We start from the raw sequence: 13072 nt of genomic DNA, 5'->3' as shown, positions 1-13072 counted from the left end.
TGTTTTTGCTGTCATGCTGAACTGTGCATGGAAAACCTGACAACAGAGGGAAAGCTCTCCTAACACACACACACACACACACACACACACACACACACACACACACACACACACACACACACACACACACACACACACACACACACACACCACACACACACACACACACACACACACACACACACACACACACACACACACACACACACACACAGCTCTCCTCCCTCCCCTTTTCCTCGAGCTTGCCCTTTTTAGGCTGTTCCTCTGTTTTCTTTTTTTCCATGTGAAAGGGGGGATAGTATGACAGCTTTTCCTGCTTCTTGTGGATTGGAGCGGGGAGAGAGAAAACTCTGTTATTCACTGCGTCTCCAACTTTGAGAGGAAGTTACCACCTCTTCCCCAGACTCTGTACACACAGGCTCAGGCAGACACGCACAAGCTCTTCAGGACTTGACCACAGCAGGAACAAAGTGAAAGATTCAGGATTGCTTGTAATGCTTTGTTTCTTTCAACATTTGGAGGGAAAGAAGGCTGCATTTTGCCTGAAGCTTTCTGTGTGGACTCAACAGTGTCAGAGGGACCTTGTCATAACAGACCGGTGAGTTTGACAGATTATTTCAGTGTATAACCAGCTCCATAGAAACCTCAGTGCAGCACAACTTTTCTGTCACTCTACTTTTTCTGTAGTTGAACATTTTAATGCTCTGCATCTCATGTGAGGTAAAACTATAGTTTGGCAGGCTTTTTTAGAGGTGCGTGTGTCTGGGAAAACTTCCAGTTGCTATAAACTCAGATATCTGGTTTCAATCGCAGCAGCTCTAGTAAGTGCTTACATCAAATGAAATGACTTTCTTGCTTTTGATTGTTTACATTTTACAAAACAGGGTTAAATAGGACATAAAAGTTAATGAGTTTCGGAAACAGCAGAGTATGCAACTTGATGAAGCCATGACATTGGCTTTCTTTTAAAGTAATAATCACATCTTATTCTAGTTGTTTACTATTTATATTTTCATTATCAGTCCATTACTAAACCAAATAACCACATCCACCCAAGCAGTGTCAATGCATCACAGTTTGGTCCTGCTAAATGTGTTTGTTTTCAACATGTTGTTTTATGAAGCGCAGCCAAAGAGGAGCTGATGCAGCACTTATGGTTGGACAGGATAATCCTGGTATGGCTTTCCTGTGCAGCTGCACATTATTGGCTAACCTTGTGGTGATGAATTAATTGTCACCTTGCTATAATAAAAGCAAACATCCTGTCGCTTTTTGTATACATTTTTTTATACCTGAAGAAGCAGATGCCATGTGATCAAAGACAACTGAGGTGGAAGAAATTACATGGATCCCAAAATGAGGCATGAAAAGTGCTCTCATGTTGCAACTGGCTCTGTTTAACTGTTTCCCCCATTTTTTATACATGAACTCATAGAAACATTCATGCAGGACAGCAGTTGACCATATGCCTTAGCTCCCATAGCTCTCTCTCTCTCCACTGGACATTTGTGGTCAGCAGGTCTTATCAGGGGGAGAGCGAGGTGAGGGAAGTGGTGGGTGGTGGCTGGAGAGGGCTGGGTTTCTCTCAGGGGTCTCCTTTAATTGAAACAATCTGAGTGGGCTGGCATCACTTCAGCTGTGCCTCCTCCAGTCAATCAGATAACCTCTATAGGATGAGTTTGAATGCTCGGTCACCCCTTCAAGGCCATGCTGGGAAGAGTTGACTTCTGTGTGACCTCTTCGAGCTATTCATGCCAGCAGACTAACCTTTCCTTCCTTTACAAAACCCAACTGACTCACTTATCAGCAGGCCTGTTTTATCTGTCCTGAGAATGGTTGTTCAATTACTTTATTTAGCCAGGGGTCAGAGGTCAGATTCTGATTTGAACTGCTCGTCTAAACTCCCAGGGTACCAATCTGTTTGCAAGGGGAGATACAGAAAGTTTCAGACTGCACAGAGCGGAGATAAGTCAAGCGAAAACAACCTAAGGGAGACAGCTTTACACAGTGAGAAGTCATTAACAAAACTCCTTTCAAGAAAATGGGGAACCTTTCTTTATTTAAGTGTTGTTTTCAATGTAAATTATTACATTAAAATGACATGGACCTACAGAAGATTCTGCATCAATAGCTCACTTGGCCAGCTTCTGCTTTGTAGCATTGTGCAGCAAGCTTAGTTATACATAAATTAGTAATGATTTCATGTTCTCCCGAAACACTTCATGGCTGGATTACTTACAGTTCAGCCCAACCATATACACAATTGCAGCCCAGTGGACAACTTACAGCAACCAGTGCCTTGGCAGAAAATGTTTCCAATGTTCAAAAAGTCCCACTGAACATGACTCTGATCAGCTTCTACTGGAGATCAAGGACAGTCATATTGTCATAGTAGAGATGAGTTAGCACAATAACAATAGGAACAAATATCACATAAACGCATCGTTAGGAATGTATGTATGGGAAGTTGAAGTACTGTGCAAATGTAGTTTGTGTCACATATTTAGCCAATGACATGCAGCCATTCACCCAGATCAGCTTATCATCAGCTGATCTCTTTGAAGCACTCTTTCCCAGAACAGAGAGGTCCATTCAAACACATGGCTCTTTAAATGTAATTGTTACCACTGCTCACTGTATAGTTACTGGTATTTGTAAACCAATGCCAGTTTAAAAGACATTTTATGTGTTTCTAATTCCTATAAAACACCAAAGGCATAAACAATGTGTATAACGGAGAATACTTGTTTTACTTTAAAAATAAATTGGCTTGAAACACAATGTCTTTCATCATCTTAATGTGGTGGCAAAGCATTTCAATATTTAAGGCTTTTCTTTGTTGACCCTCTTCATAAACTCATTGTAAAAATGTTGATGGGGAATGTTATGAATCTACACAAAGATACAAAATGACAAAAACGTATGTTCTGCTTACCGCAACTCTTAATCTCACTACCATTAAATTACCAGGAGGATATTTTAGAGTAATGGGGAAAAGGGAGTTTGATGAATGACTTGTCTCACAAACTGTGTTTAGCAAAGCCACCGATGTCTTACAGGGCTCAGGGCTTATTGCTTCCTAGTAGGAGCTTCACTGGTCCAGACCCTCTGCTGTTTAGGCTCAGGCAGATTTTTTTTGACATGCTAAATCCAGTGGGTTTACCCAAGCTTACACTCCTCTCTCGGGTACACACATGCACACACATGTAGCTAGAGACACACTCAACCCTTACCCATACAAATCCACTTGAGCTAACAAAGATTCTGTTTGAATTATATGTGAGTATTTAGTTGAACAAGATCATTCAGACTAGATCTATTCTACTACAACCATAACTTATATATGGTGCATTGTCGTTTATTTAATGATAACCCAAAGAGAGTTGAACCACAATTAGGTTAGTCCCAGACTTCATGCTGTATTAAATCGACAACCCTCACATGACATTTCATTCTTTAGTCACAATAAACCATTCACAAAGCGTTTGTTTATCATCTTCCCATGTGATGAGGAACTTTTCAGCTAACATTTCCTTCAGGATCTGGCCTGAAGGGCGCGTTTACTCAACCCTATCGTCAAAATATGATGCCACTGTAATTCAAGGAAAAACCACGACAGATGACAATAGTGTTGATGTTTTTGTAATTACTACTGGTTGCTAATATAAGTCTGTAGAAGTCATACAGGCCTTTTAAATAGCTGAAAACAGGCACTAGCCTTCCCTTTCACTACACAACATTGTTCATGTCACAACAACAATTCTGAACCTCTTAAATCCCGTGGAGCCTCACCACATTCATGAGTTGTGCAGAGAGAATGCTTCGGACCCAATCATACAAAGGGCAAACACGTGTTTTGTGTCACAGAGTAATCCGTAGGGTCCATGTAATTGATACAGTATGTGGCGTTGGCGTGCTGCTGGATGGTGGCCCAGATCGATGAAAAGGGTGAGGTCATGGCTCTATCTTTGGAGCTCTGAGTTCAAATCTAAAGCCCACTGCGCTTTAGAGAATCATGGAGGAATGTTCATATGAATCAATTTCAACCTGCAGGAACATACACAGGCAACCAGGGACTACCAATACACAGTCACACACAAATAAAACCTGTTAGCCAACACACACTCAGCTGTGGTCCCAATGTGGCTTCCTACTGCCATGAGCACTGCTTGATTGGTAGCGTGATAATGACCGTAGGAAGATGGTACATGGGATATCTCCTCTTGATTTACATAGTAAAGCATGCAGACTCAACCTCCCATCAGGAACACATCTGTGTGCTATTACCCACTTGCCCTAACCCCCAGTTCAGTCCCATATCTCCATTACCTGCCATAGCCCACAAAATATACTCTTCACTGGACGAGCAGCGCACTGTGGTTCACTTTTTATGAAATAAGGATACACAGGGATTCATTGGGGCAAGGGTTGCAGTAACTACTGAGCCAGACTGGCGTCACATTGGCATACTGAGGCATGTTGGATTTACAGCCCTACCCTTGTTTAAAAGTTCAGTCTATAAAGTCAAATAATAACGTGCTGACAATGCCTGACTGATTCAATTCTGTGTTTACTCCAGGAAAACGTTGTTGGTCCTTGAATGCAAAGCTGTTGTTCATTGAGTCCATGTCAAATAAAGTCCATGCCTTAAGCTGGAAACAACAACCCATGACTAAACAAAGCTTTCTTTCAGCTTTATATCAAACACTAAACCATATTCAAGAAGTTTGCATAGGATCAACTCGTATAATGGATTGTAACATGTACAAGTTTGAATGCTGCACAAACAACAGGTTTAGATCAGAATGTATTTCCTGTTAAGACCCACACAGCTTTGCATGCTAGAGCTTTTCTCTCTGCAGCACATTGTAGTTCAGATGAAGGTTAAATATGATTTTAAATGTGTTTGTTTCTTGGATTTGTATTGCCTACACAAAGTGTTCATCAGCAGCAGATGTAGATAACGGTCTAGGTCTTTATTTCTGTTGTACACTTGACAGTCGAGACTGGATGTACATTGTTCACTTTGGAAACAGCATTTCACAATTGTTTGCTTTTTCCATGCTTGTCTTCATTAGTGGAAGTCCCCCAAAGTGTTATTTGGTTGAAAGCTCCACAATAAGCAAGTGAGGACTTTGGTTTCAAAGGCTGTTTACAATGTCAAGAAAGGAACAAGCAAGCATTTGAACACACAGGGTCTTCTTCAAACATCTGCAAATGAAATGCACAGCAAGATCTGGACACTATTTGGCAGAAACCTGCTCTGCGTTTTCGTCTTCTGCTTCTCATCCCATCTTTGAGCGTAGCAACTCTTTTTACAGAATAAAATAAACTCGTAAGATATTTGCAAACTCAGAACTACAGAGGTCAACGTCACCTGGTGCTCCACGTCTCTATCCTGAAGGCCACCACCACATGCCTGTCCTGTTTCCAAATGCAAGAGTTTTCCTCTCAGACACTCTAGCAGGCCTTGACAAGGAGGAAGCAGCACTAATGCTTAGCACAGCTTGAAACCCAAGATCTTCATGTCAAGAGGAACTGGGAAGTTATGCTCTTACTTTCTCCAGAAAACACTTTGGATAGAGATCTTGGTTTGGACAATGTTTCTGTTTACTGAGTGGAAAGTAAAGCACCGCTGCTGTTTTGAGGCAGAGCTTGAGTTCCAGTATGTTTTAGTACTTGGAGACCGTTCTCTGGCTTGCTTACAGGTGTGTGATAAATCGCTTGTAGAGACATCCAGTGGATACCATTGTGATGAAGTTTCAGACTCTTTGGCAGTTTGAAGGTTGCTGTTAACCTTTACATCAGCTAGTGAAAGAATGTCATCTTCAATGTGAGAAAAACTGAGCCAAGGCAGAGCTTTGATTCAGTATATTTATTTAAGGGAAACACACAATGTTTCAGAATGTGCTCCGCGAGCTGAAAATAGTGTGTTAATGACCCGGATAGGCTTGTTTGATGCTATGTGTCGTTAAGTCCTGATGTTTTTTTCAGTAGCAGCCACAGAATCAAAGCTGGAACGTTGTAATGAACATAATCAAGACCAAATACACTGTGTTAGTGTGTGCCATAACTCTAACCCCTCACCAGATATAGTCTGTGTGTGGACTTTAATTTAAAAACAATGAAATGTGATTACATTCTGTAAAGCTTCGTCCCAGGCGGATCAAAGAAAGACCATCCGTTGGGCTTGAATTGTTGTGATCGCTCTGATAGGTATTACAAATATGGTGTTCCCTCTGCGGTTCGGCGTGTGTCATTACAATGAGGAAAAAACACTCACTCTTTCCCTTGTGTGAACTGAACTTTTCATCTTCTGTGTCTAAATCAAATGTGGCATGACTCCCTGCATAAATTCCACTGACGGGTTATGCCTTTGATTTCTTCATTGTGGAAGAGAAGTATTGCAGTTGGATGGTTTATGAAACAAGTATTACTGGTGAAGTATCTAGGGAAAAGTGCGTTTGCTTTGGAGCTCTGCCCCTGTATGGAGGCAGATGATGAATCAGCCAGTTGTACAGCTCTGTCACAATTTCTTAATTTAGATACTGGACATGCGTAAAGAGGGCTTTGACCTGGATGTTGTCTCTGCGGAAAGGGACACACCCTTTGGGAAGGAAGGGCCATTGTGGTCTATCTCCAAGTGGATGACAACAAAAATATCCCACTCCATGATGGGTTTTTTCCGCTCAGCTCCTCAATCCAAACCAAAGCAAACAATGGTCAGTCAGTCAGGAATAGTGTTTAACCTCTTCTGCGGCCACCACACCACGCCATGATGTGTTTATGCTGGCTTCCACACTTTCAGCTGGGACCATACATAAACAACTCATCCCTGACTGACAGAGTTCTCAGGGGGACTAAGCTGAGCTAACAATAATAATTTGTTACTGGGATTATACTTGCTTTGATTTAATGAAAATATGGTTTCTTGCACAGTTTAAGGCAGGTCAGGATTGGTCAAGTGAATAATTAATAGTCAGCAGCGTGTAAGGGACTCAGGAAGGGGACGCCTCAGTTTTGACCTCAGGATATGAGGCCAGGAAAGACAAATGATAAGCTAAAAGGGACAAAAAACAAGACTAAACATTAACCTCACAGGCCCGAAGACATGGCACAAAGACACATGCTGCCACTGGTTGGCTAGATTGTTTCAAGTGTTTAGGCTAGACAAGATATATGAGCATTATTTGGAACTAAATAATGAAAGGCTCAAGGAAAGTGTGTCTTAAAGTATATAAATGATGAGTACTAACACAATTGCCTTGAATTTATTTTTGAAAAAACTAAATCTAATGCAGGTTGGCGACACAACAACACCATATGTTGTTTTTATTCTTGACATTTCTCACTTCTATGACAGAGCAGTTGGCGTGAATACTCCCACCAGCCAGCACTCCCTAAAAATGGCAGTTTAGAGTGTGAGAAGTGAAGTGAGAAGCCGTTTTTGTTTGTTTGATTGTTTGTTTGTTTGTTTTGCCAAAGCGATGGTCCTATACCAAATGGAAGTACTATTTATAATTTGGAGTGGGCTTTTTTTGTTATTGTCAATATGTGATTATGTCAGAAACTATAATTTGAGGACTGTTGCTTTATTTATAATACCTACCAGGCAGCTAATATTGCAATTCAGATTGAAGTAAAACATGATGTTCCAAATGATTGAACAAATTGCAGATGCATGACTTCTTTTTGTAATAACTAAAGTTTCATTTTTAAGGCTGTTAGGTAAGGCAACATCTGCAAAAGAAAAGCAAACTGGGTCACTTGGAGAAAATGACTTAAGGTTGAGTCATGGGATAGTACATGGCTGGGGAGGGGAAGGTCTGGTAATAATTTCCTTCTTAGGTAAAACAAAAACACAACAAAACAACAGGGAAGGATAATTAGTGTTTAGATAGGCATTAAACAGATCTCCAGTTGTCATTAACCACCAGTAACAGACGCCGAGAGCTGATGAAGCTCAGGTTTGCTGCATTCCTGTGCGAGAAGAGGCCGGTTACTGTACTGAAGGTGTCCAATCGCTGGCTTTGACCTTGGCTTGAGGAACGGCTGTAGTCATTCGAGCCGTTCACTTAATTACCCTTGAGACAAAAACTAAATATCTCATTGAAAGCCCAGGTTCTCCTGCTCTGCCTGGATAATGATGTATAGATTCCATTAGTGGGGAGGGATTAGGCTCAGCGGGAGCGAGGAGATGATTCATAATTGAAAAGAAAAGGAAGGAAGCTCGACAGGAAGACATCACATAGGTCCATCCCTGCCGTGCACAGCAGAAACAAAGGCACCATCGTCTGGCTCCCGTGGGGACCGAGGGGGTGGCCTGGAACACTTGTTACCATAGTGACAGCTCTGTCACTTAGCCCCGAGCACTGTAGGTCAGGCGCTCTGTAGTGTACACAGCATCAGCCAAGAGTCAGCAAGATCCAAATCTGCTCTGGAAAGCATGGGCTCTGTTAAACCAACTACAGCTGGCAGAGGAGCTTTTTCACGGCTACAAGTTGGAAAACTTCACAGCACAACATTTTTCAGGGCCCCCGATCCCCCACCTGGCATGTAAAGCACTAACCCCCACCCATTATAGGCTTTTTATTGAGTAAATGAAAGTGATTCTTGGGCTCGTGTTGTAGGATTTCTGCCAATGTGTTTTGCTCTGGGCTGCTAGAGACGTGGAGGAACTTTGGCGTACGCGGAAACTTCAGATTCTGCTTTCTTTTGTATTTATTCATTTGACTCAGGACCATGCTGAGATATGGAGCACAATCAGAACAAAACAAAACCAAACAAAAATGAAATGTCTCCAAAAAGGCAAATAGTGTACACATTACTTTTGGCTAATCTGATTTGAACATGTATTTAGATTTATTTTGAAGGTACTTATTTTATACTGTTTTGTTTTCAAGATATTGAGGCAAAAAGGGTAAAACCAACTACTACCTCATTAATTAAAATTAAATAAGGTTGAATAAGCAGCTCCTTGAAAGCACCATTTAAATATTCGTCAATGTAGAGTATGTATCAGATCTGTTCTATTATATTCCATTAAACTGAATAGGTGTTTCTAATAAAGTGGCCAGGGAACGTACATTCCTGTGTTTCTGTGGTATTTGCATTTGAACCCGTACGGGCTCAAGACAGTTGAAGCAGTGAAAACTGAAAAGCCTGCCTCTAGTCTCTTGCTGGACCGTGTATCCTGCAATAGGCCTGTCAGTGTTTGCATTGCAGACGCCCCCCTGAGTTTGGATCTAATGTGGCTTGACGTCCATCTGTGTGTGTGTTTGCTCTTGTCTCAGGGTGGCCAAATGAACGGTTTAGCCTGAGGACCAAAGATCACAGGCCCCGATCCAACAGCACAGCGAAAGAGAAAGAGAGAGATCATTTTGCAGCCATTCTCCAACTTCTCATTACACTATGAGCTGGGATTGAGGACGTGCTTCAAAGTTTCATTTTGTGGTACGTTTTTACATTTTATCCACACTCCACTCTCTGTTTACTTGTGCTTTTACAGGAAAATGTGTGCTGTGTTTTAAAGTTCATTAGTGCGCCACATGACATATGGTTTACATGTGCGTAGTTTTATGATTGAATTTTACTAGTTCTAAATGAAAAAATAAGCACAAATGCAGCATCAATCATTGAGGTATTCAGCTATCGATATAAATCCGGCACTGAGGTTATTAGTGGGTGAACTTGGAGATACATTCAAACACAAACATGTGGATTGTGCATGATCTGTGTGAAGGCATTTTGACATGTGGCTTGACTTAGAGAAGTGTGCACACGTAAGAGTGGGGCGGCTTCAGAGTTCATCATAATTTCACATCAACTGATTTTTTTTTCCAGCCAGGCAAAACACAAAGCACATGTTAGACGGGAAAAGCGCTAACATTAAGCTGGAAGCTTAAAGGGCACCACCTTTTATTTTTAACTGGCCTTTCCTCTGTTGCCATCAACACTCGTATGTGTTTCATGGTGCAACACTGTGATGTCATCAAGCCATGGAAAATGGAAAATGTTCACAGAATGGCAAAGCACAGGAGAAAAAACATTAGCAGGAAAGGGCAGCAGGGTAGAGGAGGAGGGGAGTCCAGGAGGGTTAGCAGAGGAAATGTGGTATTCAATGCAGGCATATGAAATAAATGTGTTTTGTCAGATGAAAAACAGGCCTGTTTCTGCTAAAGAATAAAGCTACTGAGTGAAGAGGTAGAATCAAGGTGACACAGAGGATGTATATAATTGCTGAAAACAGAAAACAGATTGAGAAAGAACTCGAACTGTTCTTATATCTCTTGTGGTGCACGGCTCCAGCGATTTTACTTCAAGAAAGACTTCCTTGGGAGTGTAAAAGGTCACGGCCGCACACGGGAACGGTTAAAAACCCCACAATAGAGCTCCTCAGACTGACAGGAAGCCAGGAGGACAGACAGCTTAAATGTCAGAGACACAAAGTCCAAACAAAACACATCAATTTAACAACAAACTGCTCTTTCCCTCGGGGCTGCACAAATTGATCTGGGAGTCCCATCAGGCAGGAAGGAGTCCTTTGTGGCTACTTGAAAAATTGACGTTTGACCTCTTTTATAGAGGGCTGTCATGGTTCAGAGAGAACAGCAGAGGCAGAGTGCCATGTGCCAAACGCGTTATGATGATCCCAGATGAAGCCAGTATTTAGAAAGACAGAGGAGCTTTTGTTTGACACTTGGAGGCCTCATCCAACCCACCGAAGGCATATGAAGAAGTACCGTGGTCAGTGGGTTTGACATCCAGACGCTGCAGAGAATGTGACACTGGAGGAAGGAAGCTTGGGAAATAGTTCAAAGACTTTCGGCACCTGAAAAAGCATTGCTACTGTATGGTACTGAGTTGCATTGTACGCCAACGTCAGATGTGTCATTGTAATTTTTTGTTTTTCAGGTGTGAAAAAATCTACTAAAGATCATCATGGATGTGAAGAAAAAAGAGATGGACCTCCTGAGCAACAGCATAGCTGCATATGCTCACATAAAAGGTAAGTCACACTGCAGCCACACAATAATACTCTCTGTTAGTGATCTCTAACACAAATAAATTAAGTAACAACATTTGACTCTATTTGATCTCCTTTCTTTAGCAAACCCAGAGAGCTTCGGCCTTTACTTTGTGCTTGGAGTGTGTTTCGGCCTGGTGCTGACGCTCTGCCTTCTGGTCATCCGCATCTCCTGCAAGCCCCGGACCAACATCGCCACCTCAACGCCTGAGAAAAAACCCTTAAAGGACATCAGTGAGGAGGACGAAGAGAGCGAGGACGATGAAGATGAAGATGGGGACGACGTAGAGGCACCCATCCCTTTGCCAAGCACAGAAATCCCTGTTGGTAATCATATCGGGCAATCAAACGGGACACTGAGTGTGAACGTGTTTACTTCGGCTGAGGAGCTGGAGCGGGCACAGCGCCTGGAGGAGAGGGAGCGCATCATACGTGAGATCTGGAGGAACGGCCAGCCTGATATCCTGGGGTCAGGAACAGGGACTATTGGCAGAGTGCATTACTACTAAGATGCATGAGGCTTCAAGAGAAACACTGGGAGCTCTGTGAAGGACAGGCAGAGACCTTTGGGTGAGCCCGATGTCCCTGAAGCCTGTGAGACTTGTGTTAGATACAATGCCACGTCATGGAAACAGGACAACAGTGATGTGACTTTTTGATAGGACAATACTCAGCTTTGACAGAGCTGAACTATGTGATATTGCACTTCCCATGTAGCAATGTTATTTTCAACTGACTACATGACGTTTTAACCGACAGGTGTCTTAAGGACTGATCATTCCATATGGAAAATATGTAGTGTGAATGTGGGAGCTGAATGACACTTGAAGTAGTCAGTCTATTCAAATGTATGGCGCTTAATGACAAAAATGCACACAAGTATAGGATTATGTATGTTATAAGTGGAACATGGATGCATTTAAGGACAATGTATGTACTGTAATTTGCTATTAAGATGTTTTTTAAATTGCAGTCAGGACAGTCTTCCTCTAGACGGGTGAGTTTGTGGGACATAGAAAATACTCTCTGTGTCTGTGTAAGGAAATTAAATTGTTTAAAAAAGCACATTTGAATCAATTTGGGGGGGTTCAGCATACACAGCAAAATGTCAGGACAATTACATTTGGAGTCTATAATTTATGAGTTCATTAAATCCATGTCTGTGTTTTCAGGGATGATTCCACCAAAGGAAATGACAGAATTAAAGTATTACGCTTAAATAATTTGCTGTTGTTTCTTCATATCGCTCAGATATTAACAGAGCTCATTTTCTTTGTACCTTTAGGCCATTGATTTTTATTCAAGATAAAGAGAGAGAGAACATTTGCTAATAAGAATAATGGAAAGGTCATTTTTTGTTCATATTTGTTTTTTCTGCCTAATGTTTAATTTGTAAGAGCTTCAAGAGGACAGTCAATGTGTTTACAAGGCTCTAGTTAATTCAGACATTATGATTGTAAAAGGAAGATATCCTGATGATAACAGAGAGAATGAGAATAAAAAAAACATCTTGATATTTGAGGTTAGCCTGAAAGCTAGTTCAGGAAGACAACAGGGCTGTACCGTAATATCAAGCGCACCCTTAGTGTAAAGGCGGGCGATTTAACCTGTCAACACCTGGGACACCTGTTTGCTGCTTTTACTATTGCACCCAGGGGCGGACTGGCCATTGGGAATACCGGGAGTTTCCCTGGTGGGCCGGTGCTGTGTGTGGGCCGGAGGGCCACAAAAAAAAAAAGAAAAAAAAAGTTTCTTAAAAAATATATATATATTCTTTTTTTTTTGCCTAAATCCTACCGGCCCACATTTGTAAGTGTTCCGGTGTTACGTAATCAGAATACAAAACTCAAGTAACTGTATTCAGCTCGCGTTACATTTAAAAAACGAATAATCTGATTACAGTTACTTTCGTAAACCTGAAGTGAATACATTTTGGATTACTTATTGGAATTATTGGTGGAAAGATTTCCTTCATTTACTTCAACATTTTAAAAAAATCTTCTCGGGGGAGCTTGCCCCCGGACCCCCCTAGAGGAGGTGAGGTCC

General features: G+C 41.7%; 1 protein-coding gene across 2 annotated transcripts; it reads left to right on the top strand.

Annotated features, from left to right (window-relative positions):
• Positions 1–337: 337 nt before the first annotated feature.
• On the top strand, positions 338–12249 carry eva1ba (eva-1 homolog Ba (C. elegans)). Of its 2 annotated transcripts, XM_034233290.1 has the most exons (4): positions 338–598; positions 9294–9453; positions 10915–11008; positions 11111–12249. In XM_034233290.1, exons 3-4 carry the CDS (start codon positions 10942–10944, stop codon positions 11533–11535), a joined length of 492 nt encoding a protein of 163 aa, XP_034089181.1. In that variant the 5' UTR covers positions 338–598; positions 9294–9453; positions 10915–10941; the 3' UTR covers positions 11536–12249. The 2 variants fall into 2 exon arrangements, with proteins under 2 accessions (XP_034089181.1, XP_034089186.1); XM_034233295.1 differs by lacking the exon at positions 9294–9453.
• Positions 12250–13072: the final 823 nt, after the last annotated feature.

This window comes from Gymnodraco acuticeps, unplaced genomic scaffold (genome assembly GCF_902827175.1).
Source record: "Gymnodraco acuticeps unplaced genomic scaffold, fGymAcu1.1, whole genome shotgun sequence".
Taxonomy (NCBI): Eukaryota; Metazoa; Chordata; class Actinopteri; order Perciformes; family Bathydraconidae; genus Gymnodraco; species Gymnodraco acuticeps.
Note: the sequence above shows the minus strand (reverse complement) of the source record. Positions and strands in the feature narration are given on the sequence as shown.